The sequence below is a fragment of the Sceloporus occidentalis genome, unplaced genomic scaffold (assembly GCF_023333645.1).
Source record: "Sceloporus occidentalis isolate IW3139 unplaced genomic scaffold, rSceOcc1.0.p SCAF_1, whole genome shotgun sequence".
Taxonomy (NCBI): Eukaryota; Metazoa; Chordata; class Lepidosauria; order Squamata; family Phrynosomatidae; genus Sceloporus; species Sceloporus occidentalis.
The window spans coordinates 60,272,302-60,295,210 of NW_028316981.1; the positions used below are offsets into that span (position 1 = coordinate 60,272,302).

General features: G+C 39.5%; 1 protein-coding gene across 3 annotated transcripts in view; it reads right to left on the reverse strand.

Moving 5' to 3' along the window:
* CACNA2D3 (calcium voltage-gated channel auxiliary subunit alpha2delta 3) overlaps positions 1-22,909 on the reverse strand; it is a 717,368-nt gene that overhangs the window by 559,836 nt on the left and 134,623 nt on the right. For all 3 annotated transcript variants that reach the window (XM_089522601.1, XM_089522591.1, XM_089522612.1), the window contains exon 3: positions 11,876-11,992. In XM_089522601.1, coding sequence (XP_089378727.1) covers positions 11,876-11,992 — 117 coding nt within the window. The remainder of the gene's footprint in view (positions 1-11,875; positions 11,993-22,909) is intronic.

The window sequence follows — 22,909 nt, forward strand, 5'->3', positions numbered from 1 at the left end:
TATTTCACACATGCACCACATACAAACATATGCATGCCCCTCTTCCCTAAAAGGATGTCTCCCAAGCAAACAAGCACACAACAACATGCTGACAATATATTTTTAAAAAGTTTTTAAAAAGAGAATCACATATGCTGTTTGAGATACATTGTTAATTTCAGTGGTGTTAGTGATTAAAGGACAGCCAGCTTTGTATAGTGGTTTCAGTGTTGGACTATGACTCTGGAGAGCAGAGTTTGAATTCCAACTTGGTCAAATCACCGGGTGACCTTGGGCAAGTCATGTTCTCTCAGCCTCAGAGAAAGGCAAAATCAAACCCCCTATAAATAAATCTTGCCAAGAAAACTACATGATAATCCCACTTTAGGGTTGTGACAACTCTGCCTTAGAGTTGTCATAGGTCAGAAGCAACTTAAAAGCACACCACACACACACACACACAATGATTATATCATCACTTGTGTGCTACCGAATTGCAGTTATGTGTGCCTGAAAGAAATGAATATTCTTCATTAAAAAAAAAACAAAAGCACAAAGCACACATCAGCATTACACCTTTCCTAGTAAAAAAATATGATACACAGCTTTCATTCTAAGTGTAATCAAATGGATCTCTTTAAAAAGCTTTTATATTGAAATCATATGCATACATTTACTTAGAGGAGGTAGGACAGACTATCAAGGGAAAACATGAGTAGCTAGACTTTGAGAGCTCTTTTACCTGTGTTAGAATGAGTGTTCAGCACTTTCTCCCATGACTAATCTATCCCAGGAAACAGGAAGAATTAAAAAAGAAAAACCAGTGGGAGAGAGGACTGAATTTCAATTTAGGAACAGAATGGTGGTGATTTAGTAAATTGGTTGTTCACCAAAAGAACTCCTTTAATATTTAACACTCACACACACACCCCCAAAAAGGGGGTTGGAAATGTTTTAATTTTTGCTAATGGTAAAAGAGGATAAAAGGAGGAGATCTTTCCAGGGAACTTTCAATACCACTCAAGAAAGAATATTTGGAGAAAGATCAATGATAGTTGTCCCTGACCTAAGGACACTGAAACAGAGAGCACAGCTGTGCACTAGTTTTGTTCTACAAGTATACTCTCATTTTGAAGAGAGCAGTACATTAATTTGTGAAATTAAATTTTGTGGAAATCAGAAATTGTTTTTGAGGAGCATGGCGGGGGGCGGCGTAGGGAACAGGCTGAACAGTTTTAAGCATGCCCTTTGAGTTATTCATATTTATCTTCTTTTTAAAATATGTTTCCACCTCCTTTCCAGTGAGAATCTAATATGAAATTCAGCAGTGTTTTAAGCCATTACACACACAGACCCCTACTCTTCTAGCAGCAGACTTGCAATGGCAAACTGGATAAATATGCAAAGCTTCAGCTGTTTGGATATGCAAAGCTTGGGGCTGGTAAAGAGCTGGGTTGGCTTAGCCTCAGGGCACATAAGTGCACTTGGCTGGCACCCCTGTTGCTTGAATTTTAAAATAAAAAGTACAGCTCCAAGCAGGGGTTGGAGGGAAAGATTAGATCTATGCAGCAGGCTGCACAACTAATTGGCTGGCTGACACACTTGCTCTTGGCTGGCTGGTTGGCTGGCTGGCTGGCTGGGTTTTCCTCTACCCCCATCTCAGAGCTTGGGAAATTACTTTTTAAAGAAACTAATTGTTGATATAGGGACATTACTGTTTACAAGGGCCAAAATTTATTTCAGTTATTGATACAGTGTTTGTTTGTTTTTCAAAAAGTAATACAGTACAGTAATCTGGCCCCTATGTAAATGCCAGGTGGCATGAAGCTGGCTTCCTGGCATCTTGGGGGCACGTGTCATCTGCATGACATGCCCCTCAAGCCGGTCTGTTCCAGCCCTAAAATAGTTATTTGTGAGCTGTCAAAAGAAACAATCTGAATGTTACAAGCAGCTTGCCTGTGGTACAAACAAAATACAATCTTATCATCTACAGGAAAAAAGATTCCACCTCAACATTAGGAGGAACTCCTTGACAGTAAGGGCTGTTCGACAGTGGAACAAACTCCCTCGGAGTGTAGTGGAATCTCCCTCCTTAGAGATCTTCAAATAGAGGCTGGGTGGCCATCTGTTGGGGATGCTTTGATTGTGATTTACTGCATGGCAGGGGGTTGGACTGAATGGCCCTTGTGGTCTCTTCCAACTCTACGATTCTATGATTCAATGATTCAATGATTCTATGATTCTTTGATCATGTCAAAATCCAAAACAGAGTGCAAGATACAAGATACACTAGCTGATGCTTGAGAATCATGTGATAGTGCTCCTCCTCCATCATCATCATCATCATCATCATCATCATCATCATCTGCCCTCAAGTCTACCTCAATCCACAGTAACCCTATGAATGAGGCATCTCCAATACATGCTATCCTCAATGGCCCTGCTCATTTCCTGCAAATATAGGGCTGTGCCTGAGGCTATCTGTCTTGTGTATGGTCTTCCTACTGCCCTCAATATTTACAAGCATTATCATCATTTCTAGTGAGTCATGCCTTCTCAATTTTTCAAATAAGTTGAATGGCCATCTGTCAAGAGTGATTTAACTGGATGTGCTGCTACATTTGACTATCCTGATCTGTACCTATCCTCAGAAAAAGTGGCTACTCTTAGAACAGAATACAGAGAAACAGAATGGTTCCTAATTGGCAGAGGGGTCAGGCAAGGCTGCATTTTATCACTCTCTAACATTCGGCAAAACCTGTTGCTACAAGCCTAGTAACAAAAAGTTAATGCAACACTGCAAAAGGAGTGGCATTATTGCTTGTGAAATTATTGGAGATTATCACCCCACCTTTTTCTGTCCATTCCTCCCATGTGAAGTGCAAGATGTAAACTTTAATAAGTGAATTTTATTGCACACCTCTGTGCCCAGGCACGAGGCATCCCGTATCTGATCCAGACTTCTCCCACACTTTTTGAAGAATGGGATTTTTCCATTCTTTGCAAGGTGTGGAAGAATTCCAGATGGAGTAGGGGATGCCTCCTGCCTTGGCATGGAGGAGGTACAAAAAAATCTGCATATTAAAGTTTACATCCCATGCCTAGTGTGGGAGGAAAGGACAGAAAAGGGCAGTGTGATAATATCCATAGGCATGTTGTAGTATATGCACCTTTGTTCTGGGGAAAGGAATTAATTAAAAGTAACTTCCTATTTGCAACTTGTTACTTCCAAGCTCTGTCCCATCTTCCACTGTTGTCAGCATATGCTCAGCTCTGTTGTTTTATCTTAACTTAGCTCCACCCTAGTGCATGCTGCAACTGCTGCCAAACCACCCACAGTGGTTTGTGCTATGTGAGGTATCCAACCCAGAGCTGGAGCAGGACACAGATGTTCTGGAACTATTTAATGCCTCCATCGCTGGTGCCTCTCTCCTACTGGACAGGACCACACTGTATATGTAACCCAGTGTATATGTAACTCAGTTTGGAGGTCCAGGTCATTATCCACTCTTTATAGATATTATTACTGAGGAAAGTGATGTGTTTTCATTTACTAGTTTTTGAAAAGGTGACTTTGCTAAAACTGAAAATTGTCTCTGACTTGAGATATCCTCCACCTTTGATTATTCAGCATTATGGAGATTCACCACCTCACGGATAATGAGCCAGCAGTCCCCACTGCTAGTTAGGCCATTGTCTGATCCACCAGAGCTCTTCTTGAGTTCTCAAGGATAAGAAGGATATAAAGTTCTGCCCTCTACCCAGACTGATGACACGGGGAGCAAGGCTTCTAGCATGAATTGTAAGGGCCTTGTAAAAGAACCAGGGGAGGAAAATCACCACTCAGGCATCAATGTGTGCCAGTAATGCAAAAGAGGTGAAAGAAACAACAAAAGAGGTGACAGAAACAACTTTCCTCCCAATTTTTAATTTACAGCCACAAAAAGCAAAGGCTACATTGGCACTGAATAGTCCAGCTCAAATCCTCCTCCTCCCTCGCAATAATCAATTAGTGTTTCTCCTTGTCTAAGTCTTTCCCTCTCTTGGCTGGTGAAGCAAATAAAACTGGGCAACAACAAAAGCATATTATTTTACATTTAGCACTGAGGCATCTAAAATCAAAATGGGAGAGGAAGGTTTCAGCATTTGCATTAAAAATGTTAAATTGTTGATCTCAAGTTTCTTTGCTTATGCCTCAGCAAGAGGTTATACTGAAACAGATCACCAATAGCTTTTGAAGAGGCATCAAATGAAGTGGCTCAAGGCTTCAGAAGTCTGTATACAAGCTTCATAGACACCTCTTATGTGTGAAAACCAACAGCAGCAGATGCTTCTGAAAAATGAGAACTATCTAAAGGGTGGAGATGTTTCCTTGAGCAGTGCTTTGAAATATCAGTGGTGCAGGATTCCAGCAGACTAAAACAAGCAGAGGCAAGTTTTCATACTCATTACAATACTGTAGTTGAGGTAATGTAGTGAAAGAGGAGGAAAAGGAGGTGAACCGGTAATGCTCTCTCTTTTCCCCTATATACTGTAAGAAGGAAAAGGGGGAGCTTATGATATATGTGCTCCTGCGTGCTTTTTTGTAATGTTTCCAAGTTATGGGTGAAAGCAGCTGGAGAGCATCATCATCATCATAACACCCCTACAATCATCATTGGCCTATCATGATAATCACAAAACTATAAAATATAAAACATAAAATAAAATAATAGCCAAATACAAAAATAATCCCAACACTTTGATAAAACAAAATTGCCCCAAAGCTCAACAGAATTTGCTTTTAAAGTCTTTAGAAATAAGGGGCTTTTAAAAGCTCCATTAAAACCAAAGCTAATTCTGTTTAAGAAATATTGGAATCTATGTGGAGCTGCCTTTCAAAATTGTTCAGAAACTACATCAGGTCTAAAATGCTGTTGATATACTATTGACTGGACATGGTTATAAGAAACAAATATAACTTCTTTGCTGCAACAGCTACGCTGGCTACTAGTTCATTTCTGGGCACAATTCAAAGTATTGGGTGTGCTCTGAATGCCTTTTTAACTATTTTAAATTAATGTTTTCATTGGATCCTTTATTTTTAACTTTTGCATTATATATCATTTTAGTGATATTTTATTTTAATTTATATTGCAAGTTCCATGGTGGGAGAATGGCAGAGCATAAACTAACTAAATAAATAAAGACACCAATTACATCTATAACGTGAATTATTTGGTCATTTTGATAAGCAGTTACAGTATTTAAACTTGGAAAAACACAGCCTATGAGAAAAACTGCTTCCATCTAAATAGGACCTGTTACAGACTGCCAAAATAAAGCTGCTTCGGGTCTCTTTGGAGGTATGCTGTTTAAATGATGCATGCATCCTAAGAATCCGGAAGCTGCACCAAAGCTGCACTCCAGTGCTTAGGAATGGAGTGTGGCTTTGACGCGACTTCTGGACTCTTAGGACCCATGCATCATTTAAATAGCATACCTCCAAAGAGACTCGAAGCAGCTTTATTTTGGCAGTCTGTAACAGGCCTAAGTTTCTTAAACTCCATATTATTCAACCAAATCATTATTTTCTTCTTAGTCTGGTGTTGGCAACTGTAAGTTCTAGTGTTGTCCATTCAGATTTGACTCAGACCCTCAAGTCACCAAGCCAAAACCTGAGACTTAGGGACAGTCCCTGCTGATATAATTAAATGTTATGAAATAAGCACCAATCAAAGTTGCTCACAGCTTGCAATTCAATTTTCCTATTTGGAAATTAAGACAAAATCTTTGTTAAAAGAGCTGTCTCCAGATCAATGAGAGGATTATTCCTTCTTGCTTACATAGGAAGACAAGATAAGAAATATTTGTATCCTTGTCTTCCACTTGGAGACAACCCATAAAAACTAGAGACATAGGACCAGGCCCTGAGATCTAGCAACCACAGTTGTTTTCCAAGTGCTTTAAGACTGCAGCTCCCATAATCCCTCACCATTGACTATGCTGGTTCTGGTTGATGAAAGTGTTAAGCAAACAAAGTTTATATTTCAACCATAGGGTCATATCTGTATATGATTTGAATGTCACAAGCTTCCTTAATGTCCCAGATCTGAAGAAAAGGAGGGATATGGACAACATCATCATCGTAACAAGGGCTGAGCCTTCCTTGAGCCACGACCTGCTTTTGACCTTTAAAAAGAAACTGATTGCACCTTGCATTCATTTTCCACTAACACTGTGTTTGAACTAAGGCAGAGCTTATATGACACATCAGCACACATTTCATATACATGTACAACTGTCACACCAACATTACATTTGATAAACCTAAACAACATAATTCTAACAACAGCTCCTAGTAGGCTGAATGACTGCAATAAAAAAAACCTATGAGTAGAAAATATTTATCCACAATTGTCCATGTTTATGAAATGCAAATGCTAATATCCTATTTTTGGTAGGGAAATGAATTCCTACATGTGGAATTTCATGATAAAAAGCTTTAATGTCGCTGTTTTCTCTTGATAAACCCTGCTGGTTTACTGACGCGTGAATGTGCTGAAATTGAATTACTGTACAACAGCAATTACTTTTCACAGTACACCTATAATGGGAATCAATTCTGCAGTGAACACCAGGTAGCAAAAAACCAGGGGCAAGAAAGAACGAACAACTAATAAATGGAAAAAGCTTCCCTTCTTTACTTTCTTCTGTATGGCTAAGATACTGGACCTTTTATATATATACCTACTCCATTGTACTCAAAAAAGTATTTTCTTTCTTCTTTTTTTAGTGTTATCAGTGTAAATCAAATAGCGCTTTACATTAGGAGAGTGAAAACTGGTGCTTAAAAACCATTTTTAGTCTTAAAAAAAGGCTGAGAGAATAATTCTTTTTAAATGTGGCTCTCTGTTTTATTTGATGCATAACCTTTACAAACCCACTTCAATTTCTACCATTTCTTTCTTTTATACATCTTTTTACAAGGAACATAAGTGAAATGCACATTTCTCTTTCTGCCAAGTAGATTACAGTGGCAGATTCAATGTTCTCCCCATTTGTAAAATACAAGCTCTCTAACTGATTAGGCAACACTCAACTGGATATCACCGGTTAACAAAACATTGTTCAATTTCAAGTTATTCCAAATAGGCTTTTAGCTTTCTAAAGTATAATTAAGATATCTACTGAACCGGTTGCTCCCTGGCCTCTCTCTTCTGCTCTGGAACCCACTGAGAGCCTTAAAACAGTGGTTCTCAACCTGTGGGTCATGACCCCTTTGGGGGTCAAACGGCCCTTTCATAGAGGTGACCTAAGACCATTGGAAAACATATTTCCAGACACACACACCTTCCTCCCCACTTTCCCTTGTCCAGCTGCATGCACACACATACACATACTTTCTCTTCCTCCTTACTTTATCTCTCTTTACGCTTGCCTCTTCCCCAACTGACTCTTCACCCCTCCATATGTTGGTTCGGTTTGCGTATGACTACGACATCCAAGAATGGCAAACAGAACCAACGTTTGGGTCACACAGTATACAGAAAACCCACACTTACAGACCGATACCTGCACAAGAACTCCAACCATCACCCAGGACAAAAAAGAAGCACAATCAAAACACTGGTAGACTGAGCAAAATGCATCTGTGAACCCCACTTCTTGGAAGATGAACTGAAGCACTTGGACCGGGCTCCCCAGGCCAATGGTTATTCCAGCTCAGACATCAGAAGGGCTGCCAGGCCCAGGAATACCGAGAGAAGTGAAGACAAGCAGCAACCCAAAGGGAAGGTATTTTTACCATACATTAAAGGAGTCACAGACAGAATAGGCAAAGTGGTGAGGAAGCACAACCTGCAAATGGTTTACAAACCAACAAAGAAAATCCAGCAAATGCTTCGCTCAGCTAAGGACCAGAGAGACCCTCTCACAACCGCAGGAGTTTACCGCATACCATGCAGCTGCGGACAAGTCTACATAGGCACCACCAAACGCAGTGTACAACAAACAAGAATCAAGGGACATTAGAGGCACTGCAGACTGGGCCAGCCAGAAAAATCAGCTGTAGCAGAACATGCCACAAATCATTCTGGGCATAAAATATTGTTTGAAAACACTGAAATCCTGGACCATGCCAACCACTACCATGTCAGGATGCACAGGGAAGCCACTGAAATCCACAAACATCTGGATAATTTCAACTGGAAAGAGGAAACCCTTAAAGTGAACAAAATTTGGCTACCAGTCCTGAGGAATAGCAAAATAACAACTCAGCAAATGCAAATGGGAAACCACTCAGAGTCAGGGGCTTTCCTGGCAGATAATGATCACCAATTAGCAGACATTGATCCTCTTTTGCATTAGCCTCCCAGCCTGAGAACTGCCATCAGAACAGAACAATATACATGCAAATCACTCCTGCATTCCCAGGCTCACACAGTGTGTATATATATATATATATATATATATATATATACACACACACACACACACACACACACACACACACACATACACCCACTTTTTCCCAGGCAAGTGTTCTCTGAAGATATCAGCCACAAATGCTGGTGAAACATCAGAAAGAAAATCTTCTAGAACATGGCCACACAACCCGAAAAACCCACAAAAAACTAACTACCTTGCAATTTTCATGAAGCATTTCCTCTAATAGTGTAAGGTCAGATTTTGCCTTAAATTTTCAAGATGTCAAGCCATTCCCAAATTTCTGCTAGGCAATCAAACAGACAATGGGTCTACTGTTTGACCCAAAATATTATGTCCTTTTGTGAGTCAACAGCAGAAATAAATAGTGGCCACCAAATACCAACAGTTGCTTTTTAGTCATTTTTTCCAGTTAGAGTATACTGGAATCTACTGGGTCCCAAAGGATATTTTTCTTTTCCCTGCCACCAGGACATATAAAAAGAAAATGCAAGCATGTTCTGCATAAGCACATGTGAAACCATTTTAGGTGTCCCTTTTAGAATCTGAAATGAATTAGATTCTACAGGTCATTTCTCTCATTGTAAAAAAATGTGGCTTTTCTCTCCTCGAAACTCTACATGGCACAAATCCTGTTCACCTAAATTTGCTCAAAGTTGCCATTACTGAACTATGCTGTCCCCCTCACCTTCTGCTTGATCTAGGCTTCCTATCCCAGCATCCCAGGATAGGTGAACAATCCCTAGTGCTATATAAGTGAGAAGCAATACAAATAAGGAAAGAAATTTCTATTTTATAAGATGGCAGGGTAAGTTCTGGAAATAAGGATCCCATGCTGAGTGTCTCCAAGCTGCATATCTTAAATAGCATGTCAAGTAACTATGAAACATTACACCCATTTTGGATGAGTTACAGTAATAGTTGCAAAACAGCTTTGCCATTTCAGAACTAAGTGAGAATAACAAAATATATCCAATTTCCCTTAATGACTGGGTCAGGATATTCCATTGCAAAGATAAACAAATAAGAAACTCTGCAATGAGGTAATCCAAATTCTGCACCAATTGCTTGACTTGTATAACTTATGTAAATCAAAAAGATCTGCATATTTTCTATTCATTTGAATAGTTTAGTCCATCATCTTGTACTCTTTTACACAATCTATTCTTTTATCATTAGCCAGAGGGATGAGTAAATTTTAAGCAGATTTCCATGCACCTTACCAGCACTTTCCAAAACATGGACATACCATCATGACTATAAGCATTGGCAACTGGTGGTTTCCATGTCAGTGGGGAAAGTGAATATTATAAGATTTTATCTGAATTTTAAAGAGACTTAAGGTAAACCCTATCTCCCAAATAGATTCAACACTTGAATGATTGCTATAATGTTCAGACTAAAAAATGGAAAGAATTCCCCTCCCCCACTGACATGGAAGACATCAACCACTGATAACCATGGTATCCAGAAACTTGCCCTTCCCAAATTAAAAGCCAAAGTTATAACTAAGTTGAATTCTATGCCCAAATATGTAACAAATGCATTTCTGTGCTGCCACAGAATTACAGCATACACAGAACTCTACTTGTGATGCCAGTCAATTATTTCTTTGATTTTCCCTCCAGTTATAAAAAAAAGTGTTGCATTTTAAAAAGATTTCAAGATTATATATTACATTAAAAAGCCTATTGTAGATAACTCTTCAGGAACTCCTATTGTAAAGACAATGAGGAATGAAGGAACAGGAATAGTCAAAAAGAATGTACCAATTACCATCAGGATTGCTTTCAAAATTATTCATTCAACTCTATAGAGCAGGCAGATTGTGATGTCTAATTCCAGGTCTCAGTTTCTAAACTGCTTTCTCTTCATAAGAAATACTGATGACTAAAGGATGGATGTATCAGGAGGTCACATCATCTCTAGTATATAACAACCATGAATGTTAAGGAAAAAACATGGAACTGAAAATGATCTCATTTCTCCCAAAATATGTTCACTATATACCATTGGCAAAACTTATGTATAAGTTCTTTGACACTGACTTCAAAGCAAGGTACTCCCAAAGCAGAAAATGGAAACACATAGAAGGAATGAGTTATCAGAAGATTTGCATTTCTCCTTTTGAAGAAGGATGAGGGGAAAGGGGGCCAGCGAGGGGCCTTCAGTTAAAGTATTGGTGCGCAAGAAAGACAAAGGGGAACCAGCAGGCCTTAGATCCATGGTGGGGATGAGGGACCTTTTCAGGGTCCCTTAAAACCATCAAGAAGCCTCACTTCATGTGGTGGTATCTGTCACTCTTCATCTGCCCATGCAAGCTCACTCTCTTCACTACATCTTTGGCCACCACATCTTTCACTAGTAGTGCCAGGAAACACTTGTGAGGGTTGGGCATAAGGCATCATTTCTGTTACTTGGAGTGGCACCATTTTGGGAGAGACTGACTGGGTGGAGAAAGGTGGTAGCACACAGCAGTGGGGAAGAAGAAGCAGCAAAAAGGAGTTTTCAAGTTTGAGACTAGGCTTAAGCTTTGGGTGCACCACCCTGCTCTTGATTTTCTTCATTGGACAGGCTGAGAGAAGAGTCTCCAATCCAAAGCATGTAGCCTCTGTAAACCCACAATACACACACCTACTGCCCCCCTGTCCGCCCTGATGAAGAAAGATTGAGAGCCTTTCCTTGCTGGAGTGAAGCTTCTTCCTTTACACATGGTCACCTTGGGAGCAGTAACCAAGCAGCTGACTGAGCAGTGTGACCAAGAAGCTTCTTGCCTCACTGACCTTTATGACAAAGCTGGAATGGATGAGAGGCTTCTCTGTCACTACTCAACCTTCTGCATGGTTGCTGCTCTTACAGTGACAGGTGCAAAGGGAGTAGTGATCAAGCAGCCACTCAAGAAGTGACTGAGAAGCCTCCCACCTGTGCCAGCCTTTACCAGAATAGTCATTTCTTGAGTGGCTGCTTGATCACTACTCCCTTTGCACCTGTCAGTAGACTTAATATCAGGAAACATGCATTGGGGCTCTGCTGGGGTTGTTGTCCAAGAGGAAAGGGCCTGGAAAGTTTTGGGGACCACTGATATAAAAGAACATCACACAACTCACAAACATTCTAGGAATGCAGTAAACTTGTGCAAAGAGCGACTTGCACCAATTTCTACCAACTGCAATTTCTGGAATGCTTTGACACTATAACAATGTGATATAATATGACATCACATACTTGGTAGGAAGCTTCAGAGAGAGCTTTGTGATGTAAAACCCTTCTTTCTAAAGTTAAAAAGCAACCAATAAAATGAGGGGAAAACCACCTCCAAAGATAAAGTAAGGTAAGTAGCAACAACTCACCCTCCATTAACTGCAAACAAAGCACCCCTTTCCATCCAAAACACTGCTCTTGGTTTTACAGAGAATTAATTTTTGAAGAAACTTGTGCAAGGAAATCTTCCCTCCATTGTACTACCTACCCGTACAGCTTCAGACTTTTTATGAAACATCTCCTCCATACTCTTCGCTAGCTTCTTCACAAGCTGAAGGCCATCAATTTCTTCTATGGTGACATCCTTCTCATATTCTTTATATTTCTACAAGAGAAAAAGAAGTCGATAAAACAGGAGAACTGCAGTTAGTCACTTATAGTATAGTCAGCCCTTCATATCCATGGCTTAGTTATTCACAGATTCAACTATCCACAGTTTCAAAACATTAACAAAACTATAAATTCCAAAGAGCAAATCTTGATTTTTCCATTTTATATAAGGGACACCATTTTACTACCCCACTGTATAAAATGGGACTGTTAATGGCCACTTTTTTACTCTAGAAGAACCTGCAATCAGCAAGACAAGAAGAGAATAATAATAATAATAATAATAATAATTTGTATTCTTATTTTTCACAAAGGAATCAAAGCAGATTCCAACAGTATAAATAAAACATCAAACAATTAAGAATTACAATTTAAAAACTCCAAAACCCCAGCCCTTCCCCCAGTGATAAAAACAGTGATCAAATTATAAAAAAGATTAAACATCAAAACATTTAAATCTACCCAATAGGAATACATTAAAATTTCGGGCAGATTAGCACAAGAAATGAAACTTCCTCTAGAGGAGGGGGAACAGGGGTGATGGTATTGGTCAATTTGGTGTTGTTATCAATAGAGGGAGACGTCTTAATAGCCTTTTTAAAGGCTTCCAAGGTGGTAATATGGTGGATCTCGTCCAGCAGGTGGCTCCAGAGCCTGGGAGCAGCTGATGAGAAGGTCCTCTGGGTCACCACTGAAAGTCTGGTCTTCTTAGGTTGTAGCAGATTCTTCCCAGAGGACCGAAGTGTGCGGGATGGATTGTATGGAAGGAGATGCTCCCACAAGTAGTCAAGACCCAAACCATGTAGGGTATGTAGAATAAACTCTGTTGTTGTCATTAATTAACGTTAAGTTGCCTTTGACTTATGGCAAACCTATGATTAAGAGACCTCCAAGACACCTTGTTATTAACAGCCCTGCTCAAGTCTTCTAAACCCATAGCCTCTTTGATTGAGTCAAACATAATTTTCCTGTTTACCAAACATTATAGTGTTTTCCAGTGAGTCAATTCATTTCATGACATGTCCAAAGTATGATAGTTTCAGTTTAGTCATTTTGACTTCTAATGGGAGTTCAGAATTGATTTGTTCTTGGGTCTATTTATTTGTCTTTTAGCAGTCCATCGTATCCGCAGAACTCTCCTCCAGTACCACATTTCAAATCACGTGTATTTCTACCTCTCCCTTCATGTTTACAATCATACATAGATATAGTTCATTTCTGTGGCATGAATGATTCTGAGTTTAATATTTAATTATACATATCACATATGAGGCTCCACTTCTTTTAGACCCATCTAGTTTTTCATGATCTACACAATCATAGGATTTGCTATAATTTCTAAAGCAAAGGTTGATTTTCTTCTGAAATTCTTTGCCATACACCATTATCCAATTATAGTTTTATAGGATAAAGCTATAACCTATAATTTGAAGCTCAATCCCAGTATATTTAAGATCTTGAAAGTGCATTCATCCTGAAGATGAAAAAAACACCTGAATTAGTAAGGTTATATAAAGTATAGGTTTTAAGAAGCATAAAACAGCAAAAGTTACCTTGTTCAATTTATTGTGATTTTTTCCTCCACACTTATGAATCCATTGTTATCTATACACTGTGATTTATCCTACTCTGAGTCCACTGGCTTTTCTGGAGCCCTTATTCAGGACTAATTCAAAACACAGTATGTCATATCTGAAGATACCAAAATTATGTATAGTAATATCTACAAGATATAAGGTCTGGGGGACTTAATAAGGCTCTTGTGATTTCGAAGAATATCTGCAAGTCCACCATGAATAACCCACCAAATTTTCAGGATTAGAATACAATTATTTTTATTTACAAAAGGAACCTTTACCACATGCCTCAAAATCAACATCTACCTCATTTTAGGGTGTTCATTAGCAATTAACACCAAGCAGGAAGAATATGGTGATAGTGAAGTGGTTTGGCTTGTGAAGAAGACTACAATAACTGAGATGTGGGGAGCACATTACTGTTTAACAAGAGTATGTAAAAAGGGGGGTGAGAACTTCAGAGCTGGTGAAAGGAGCTAGCTATGAAGTGCAAAAGAACCTTTAGAGAAGAGATTTTGACTGCCAAATATATTCAGGTAGTAGTATAATGACATCAGATAGTGAAGATTGGTACATTTAGATGATAGCCATGGGTTCTCTTCCAGGAAACATCTCAATGAAAAACATCTAGAACCTACTTAGAAGAAGAATTTAGCTCTCTCGCTCTTTGAATATAAAATCACTGATACAGAATTTCATGCTACTTTCAAAGTTTCCCATATGAGCTTGCCTGAATTCTAAGTTCTTCATGGGAGCCACTTCCCTCTGTTCCAGCACCTTCAGAGGCATTTTTATGGAAGTCTAGGAGAGAGCTTTCTCCAAGGCTGTTCTCACATTTTGTGACTTACTTCCTAGGGAGGTTATAATGGCTCTTTCTTTGCTGCCTTTTCAGCAGCAGGTGAAGACCTTTTATTTCAGTAAGCCTTAGATAATTTATTGTTTCACAAGAGAATTACTTTTTATGGTGTTGTACTGCTTTTATTCTTTGTTTTAAAGTAATAGTTTAAAATGGTTTTACAAGAAGCCTCTGCTTATCTGACGGGTTAGGGACTGGATAGTTGTCAAAAAGTGGAATCAGTTGAAAAGTAGAAACCAGTCTTTTTTTTTTTTAGCTTGCAAATGCGAGACTGAATTATCATCATCATCATCAATTTTTATTCTATTGCCCCCCCCCCCAAAAAAAATGGGATTCAGAGCAGCTTAGAATTTAAGGGAACAGGGCAATTAAAAGCATACCAGATATATTTTTAGTACTAGATCAGGGGTAGGCAACCTGCGGCCCGGCGAGGCCTTGGGACCGGCCCCAGCCCGGTCCTGCCACCGATTGTCGCCGGGGCCTTTGGCCTATCAGGAGGAGGCAGGGAAGGGGGGAAGCGGCGGGCAAGGGGGGAAGCGGCAGGCAAGGGGGGCAAGCGGGGGCAAGGGGGGCAATTGTCTATAGAAGCCTCAGAAACATGCATTTATATTAACATTTTTTAAATATCAGCAAATTTATTCGTGTGTACTCCATTTTTTTAAATAAAGTATCCTCTATTTGAAAATTTTGTTCTACATTTGGCCCAGTTTATTTATTTATATAATTTTTAAAAATTATTTATTTATTTTTTGGCTTCGGCCCCCCAGTTGTCTGAGGGACAGCAACCCGGCCCCCAGCTCAAAAATGTTGCCTACCCCTGTACTAGATAGAGCCAAGTCACCTGAGAGAAAAGAAATAACATGGCAAATTGATTGAGAGAAAAGGAAACTAGCAACTGGAACACAGAGTTGACTGAGGGGAGGGGAGCAGTACTGTGCACCTTAAAGAGCAGACCAAGGATCCCCCATTTTTGATGCCTCTCTTTTTTGATAGATCAAAATTATAGCCATGTACTGCACTTTCAACCCCTGGTCCGCTCTTTTGACCACACACTGCTGCTTTTTTTTTCTATTGGCATGCTGATTTTCTTTTCTCTGAATCTGCTAAGTGTGCTGTTTCTTTTATCTCAGTTGACTTGGTAATAATAATAATAATAATAACAATTTTTATTTGTATTTTCCTGCCTATTCCTGCAGATTGCGGTGGGATTACATCAACAAATTAACACAGTACAGATATAAAATACAACCTAGTATTCAGTATTGCATTTGCAAATTTTAACAAGACTAGGTTCCACTTTTTCAACTGATTCCACTTTTTGATAGTCCTGTGGTCCCCAACCTTTCAGATAAGTGGGGGCTTCCTATAAGACTGTTGTTATTTTAATCTTTTAAAATCTCAGATGTTGTATGTTTTTAACTATGTTTGTTTGTTTTTGTAATTTTGTATCTTCGTAAACTACCTTGAGTCCCAATCTGGAGAAAAGGCAAGGTATAAATAAAGTGAGGGATGAATAGATGAAAGAATGTATGGTACTTACATGTAGATGTTTCACATTATTGAGCTCAGCCATCCCAGTTGAACAGCACTTTGCTGAACCCATTAATGTGAGCAATCTAGACGCAAATGCCTTACATTCTTGAACGGAGCATCAGCTGGCAGTAAGGCTCAATGTAAATGGGCCAAAAATGTAGAGATGTATTCTGAAACGCAAAAGTAAAAAAATGTTGTACCTTCCCACAGCCATATTTTTCACTCTTTCATGAAGAACCTGAGGCAGGCCACACTGAGATAGAACCTGAGGCAGACCACATCCATGGTGGAGCCAAAGGAAGAGTCTGAGAGGCTACCTCAACCCAAGAAGGCATTCCCACTAGAAAGTGAAAGCACAGTCAGCCTCTGATTGGTGAAGTGTTGCAAAGACGTCAGGCTTATCCAGAGTTAAGCAATTCCTTAGAAAGAAAGGACCTCAAGTGGGAGTCTCCCGAAGAGTAAGAGGCATTAAATGTTTGACCAAATTACAAAGGGACAATGATGGTTCACCAAATTCCATTATCCACAACTCCATGAATCATAGCTAGAATAGCTCACCATTAGACTACATGCTTGCAGCTATTTTGAGACAGAGTTCTGGAAAACCAGACTACTTAGCCCTTCAGTTCAGTCCTCTCACTATTAGAGCAGTAAGGTTCCTACTTCTGTGTAACATAGTTGTCTGGTAAATTGTGCCTGCTCTTGCTGCCTAGTTTGTGGCACCTTTATTCCTCAACTAGGTCCTGGACTCGTTTATTTCCACCATGTATGATTATTTTGGAGATGTTATCAACTATATTTCTGGATCTTTCTTGACACAAAACTATTTCTCCAACCTCAGAGTATTGGACTTAACCAGCCACTCAGGGCAGCTTGTAACTGCTAGTCTGCCATAAATCCAAGCTGAAGCACTAGCTTTTCTGAGATCAGCAGACCAGATTACTGGCACAACAGTTTTTGACTGTTTATTATATACTTTATAATTACTTAGATGGGTCAATAGTCTAGTTCAGTATAAAGATACTTCCTATACTCTGCTCAATCACTTTCCTTTCTTCCATTTTTTTAAAACATTTACATTTTGAAATGTTGAAATTTATTGACAGTGTGGCAAAAGAAGAGCCAATATTTTCTAAACACATTTCAACGCTACTGTTCCTGGTTTTTCATTACGGTTTCCTTATTTTTCACTTAATCATTGGCGAGAAGAAAGAATTTAACCAGTTTATATCCTGAAACTCATACCCATTTCAGCCTGCTCCATGTCTCTAAAAGCCAAATTTAATAGGTTTTCTTTTAGGAAAGTGAGAAAATTGCACTGTCCTAGATTACTTTAATAAGAGTACTCTTCCTTCCACCTATCCACTCGCCTTTCAAACAGAACATGCCAAGATTTGGGCTATTTCTCCTTCAATTTGTATGTAATTTCCAGTCACTTCAAAGTAAATAGAACAGTTTTTCCATGGCCTTTTGATCATATTGTCTAAGATCAATAGCTCCTTCATTCTGACATGATTAGAGAAGATCAAAAGATGATGCGGAATAGAAAGAGACACATTGCTGTCTACATAATTGTAGGGCAAAAGATCAGTCAGTTCTTGAAATCAAAACAAAAAATATTTTAAATAATAAATATCACTCATTTCCTTTCCTTATTATCTTATCTAAATCCTCAAGAATCAGCCATTTATATTCCCTGCAAGTGGAAGCTATCCAGTGCCTAAACTCAATTGTTAGTCCCAATTAAAATTTGGTTCACTGAATAAATGGGACCTTATGTAAATCAATACTTATGTAAAGTCCATTAATTTAATGGGTCTACTCTATCTGAAATTAGCAATTGGATTTGGGCCCAGGCTTTCATGACTTGTATGCTTAAGGAAAACGTCAAATGAGATAGACAGGAGTGCTGAATTCACTAAAGTACACGAGAAACTGCAAGCATTACAGGTGAATTGATTCCATTAAAAGTCTACTGTTTCCTTCAGGGAAACATCGAGACCTAAATCAACTGTCTTTAAAAACAAAACAAAAACACTCAACTCATTAAATCGATAGACCAAGAAGTGAAGTGGCAATTCCCCAACTTGTTTATTTCTGTCAGTGAAAGTGTTTGATTGTGCTAAGGGATTTTTATAGCAACTGATAATGGTGGTCCTTAAATTTTGTCAAGATATACTGTACTTTGAGAAATTCTTTCCATATCTTAGACCATGTGTTTGGAGGTCTCTTGAGTCAAATGTCTCTTAGCAATGATTACAGAATGATTACTATTGATTACAGAAAGTATATGATACCAGACCTCTACGGCCAGCTTTGGGCTTCAGTCTATTTCAAGGTAGCATTAGAGAATGTGTTTGGCCTCTAAATCTCTACATGCTGAGTTATATTGATTATACTATCAAATTTTAATTCAGATGGAAAAAAGAATAATTTCTAACATCAAATCAAGTAAAAATATATAAAATACAAAAGGAAAAAATATCTCCAATGGAAAAGTTAAATATGCCAATATTTGTTTTCTTTTGTTGTTATCAGCCACAAACACCACTCAAAAATTACATCTTAAAATTTTTGATAAAATAGGAATGACTAATCTATTTCTTTCATGAAACATTTACATAGTGCAGACAGGGTCCTTTCAATGGGCCTGCACAAGTGCTTAAGTTTTTACATTTCTTGTCTTTTTTTTTAGGAGGGGGTGGTTTTAATCATGGGCAACATCCAATGTGATACAAACAGACTTGTACTCATGCAAGGAAATTCCCTTCCTTCCTGGCCCCTGGAACAGATTTGAAACGCTGCAGGGAGAAGGGGACCTTGATATGCCATCTGTGGTCATTCTGTTGGTGGACACCTTGGCTATAATGTGTATTTTAATAAATATATATAGGTTGAGTCTCCCTTATCCCAAATGCTCAGGACCAGAGATGTTTAGGATTTTGGGATATTTATTTATTTGTTTGTTTGTTTGTTTGTTTATTGGATTTTGAATGCCTATATTTGCCTATACATACATAATGAGATATCATGGAGATGTGACCCAAGTTGAAACACAAAATTCATTTATGTTCCATACACACCTTACACACAGTCTGAAGGTAATTTTATATAATACAGTCTGTCTCTGCCTTATGCGAGGATCCGTTCTGGACACACACACCCCGGCAAAAGGCAAAAAGCGCGTACACTTGAGCCCCATTAGATATAATGGGGCTTATGTTCGTTGTGCAGCCGTGCGCATGCACCACAAGCGCACATGCCATTCTCCCATTCTCCCAATGGCTTCCGCGTGAGCTGGAAGCCGCCTATAATGAACCTGCGTATGGTGGAGGCTCACTGTATTTTTAATAATTTTGTGCATGATACAAAGTTTGTGTACAATGAACCACCAGAAAGCAAAGGTGTAACTATCTCAGCTACCTGTGAAAAATGTTTTGGTTTTGGGAATATTTCAAATTTCAGAATTCCAGATAAGAGAATCTCAACCTCCTGTGTACCTGTATGTGTACCTGGAGACTCTTTTGCACTAAGTACATTTTTGACCAAGATAACTCTTATGCTATTGATATATTGGAACCACTGTAGAAGGGGAAAGATATAAATGCAGGAGTAAACTTTCCTGAAGTGTTACTGAATGCTTCTGTATATAAAAATCTTCTTGTATTTTTTTAATAATTGATAAAAGTATTCCTTAAGTGGATATGTGCATATGTCTAGAAGACCAAGCATCTGCAGTCTTATCATTTTCTGTATTACAAGAAATATTCAAAACACCAATTCCTTTTGTTAGCAGAATCAGCGTTTGTAAAGGCATTCTGCACAGCCCAGGAACATTAATCATTTCAGAGAGAAAACTTTCTCACACACACAAAACCTCCAACATTTATCATTTCAGAAAGCAAACTCTCACACACAAAACCCCCCACATTAATTCTGCGGCATCTATTTTGCCAGATCATTTCACACAAGCACAATGGAAAGAGAAACACTACTTCATTGTCAATGTATAGCCTTTGCCAGTCCTGTGGCAGCAAGACTATAGGAAAAGGAGGCTTCCACCAGTCTAGCAATTCTTGTTCCAATGGCATCCAAACCAGAAAAATAATGAGGTAATTTATTTACTTTATTTATTTATTTATTTATTTAGAATATTTATAACCCATGTTTCATTAGTACATATTTACATTAAAACAGGTTTTAAACATGCTCATAATATTCTCTTAATACATTCCATGCCCATGTCGGGCAGGTTTGCGGAGCTCTGGTGATGCAGCGTTTATATGCTGCACACTGCTGGAGTGCCACAAAGCCGTGGCAGTAGTGGAAAAGCCAATTTTTCACTAGCTCAAAAAGGAGTGGCATTTTGCCATAACTGATGCATAGATGCATAGTGTCTTCCCTCACAGAGAATAGAATCCCACCATCACAGAATGACTGGGCATAAAATAAATACCAAAGTCATGATCATCCATGCTGTAGTATTTCCAGTTTCTATGTATGGTTGGAAAGGAAGAAAGCGGATTAGAGGATAATCAAGTCATTTGAAATGTGGTACTGGAGGGATGTCCTGCATACACTCTAGACAGCTAAAAGGACATAGATCCTAGAGCAAATCAATCCTGGACTCTCACTAGAATCCAAGATGAGTAAACAATCATATCTTGGGTCAGTATCACACTATATACTGTTATAATATTATTATTCCACTAACTGCTCTGGCTACCTCCTATGGAATTATGGGGTTTATAGTTTAGGGAGGACCAAGGGTTCTGTGACTGAGACCCGTTACAGACGGGCTAGAAAGTACGCGCAGAGCGCGTACTAGGGTTAGAAAGGGGCAGTGCTTCCGCATCCCCTAACCCTAGTGCGTGCTCTGCGCGCACAAAATAGCAGTGGCCGTTCCGCACGGCCGCCACCATGAGGATGTCATGGCCGCGCCGCCTCTATACGGGGTGGCGCGGACGTGATGTCCTCACTCCGTGCCAGGGCGCATAATGCGCCCTTTCCGTGGAGCAGGAAGGAGCTCCATTTCGGAGCTCCTTCCTGGTTTGGTCCGCTGGGCGCAGCCTTCAGACGGCTGCGCCCAGTGGACCAAAGGAGAAAGGGGCCAAGCGGCCACTTTCTCCTCCTCCCTGCCGCCGCGGGGTGTCCTTGGGGCTTGAAGCCCCAGGGACACCCCTTTTCAGGCTGTGGGGAAGGGGCCTTTTGCCACTTCCCCGCAGCCCGAAAAGCGGCGGATCGGGGCCTCAGCGGCTGCCGCTCTGAACACTGAGGCCCCAATACACCGGAGAAAGGGGTGGGTACAGCCTGCCCCAAAGAGGCGGTCTGTAACCCGCCTGAGAATTCAAAATGAGCCTCCCTAAACTGCAAATTCCACAGGAGGCAACCATAGTAGTAAGACCAAGAGGAAAGCATTCCCCTGTAGATCTTAGAACTCTGGCAGGTTCATGTGGGGAAGAATGAATGAATTGAGTGTTTATTGCTAAAAACTATAAGCCATCACAATTTGATATAATTAAGATAAAAACAATAATATGTTATAATAATAATAATAAATTTTATTTATATACCGCCTTTCCAAAGGATCAAGGTGGTTTACAAAAATGCAAAAAACAATTACATAACATATACACAACTAAAAATTCATCCCCTTACCTTAACCAAAATATCAACATCAAAATATAGTTAAATTAACTGCATTACAACATATTAAAATATTCCCTCCCCTACCAGCCAAATGCAACCTTGCTTCCCCCAAAGGAGCGACTCCCCTTTGCTGTCGACCTGGCCAGTGGCAGGCTCACCACAGCAGGCACCCAGCCTTTATCCCCTTCCCAAGGGGAGCAGGTGTTCCTGGCTGGGTACCTGGGGCTTGGTCCTGGCAGGAAGCAGTCTGAGACCACCAGCCCACCAGGTGAGATGCAGCATGCAGATAGCAAGCAGCAAGTCCACACAGCAGCAAGCAGGTAGCAAGCAGCAAACCCACACAGCAGCAGGAGGTAGTAGACGGCTCTTCCTGGGGTCATGGGGTGGCCTGTTGTTCTCTCCTCTTCCCTCACTTTGTGCTGGCTCGTTATAAAAATGATAATATAGTAAAAATAAATTTGAAGCAGATAATGAGCAAACAATACAGAAAATATACAAATATAAAATAAGATTTAATATACATTAAAGGCACTCAGATAGGGAACCATGTATCTCCCTCAAGCCTATATAGTTATTATAAATTATTTTGATACCTAGATCTTAACTTATATGTGGCCAAGACAAATGTTTCAACTATACTGGTAGTACAATCTCTCCTTCCTTTACGCGGGGGATCCATTCCGGACACACATACCCCATGTAAAGGGAATTCCACCTACGCTCAAGCCCCTTTTAAATGAAAGAATAGAGAGAACATTGCAAAAGATAGTGTTGGATGTTCTCAACTTCCCATGATTCATAAAATCCTTGGTACAAGGGAGTATTATTATATTTTCCCTTCAAACAGGTGGATGGCATACACTGATAACATAGGGATGTAAGCACTATTCTAAATGGGAGCAGAGTTAGGTTCAAAAAATGCACCATTCCAAAATATGTTTTATATAATGGGTACCATAAAGAATATGTTCTTTGAAAAAATACATATAGGTCCCACTATTTGGAGGCAAGATTATTATTTTTTCTTTAACCAGTTGTTTAACTCTGTTGGAAGAATAATTTAGAATGGCTTCCACATTAATCCCATAATGATGGAGTATCATCCTGACTGAATTTCTCCAACAGCTTTGGGAGAGAGATTGCAATTGCTCTAGGAAGCATTTTTAAGGGAGCCAAGAGCTGAATGCTTCAGACTATAGGAGGCCAGTGCCATATCCACACCTGCTTTAAGAGAGATTACCCTGATTCTGTTCTTAAAAAAGAAAAATTTGGGGGCAGCCAACAGAGATTTCAAGAA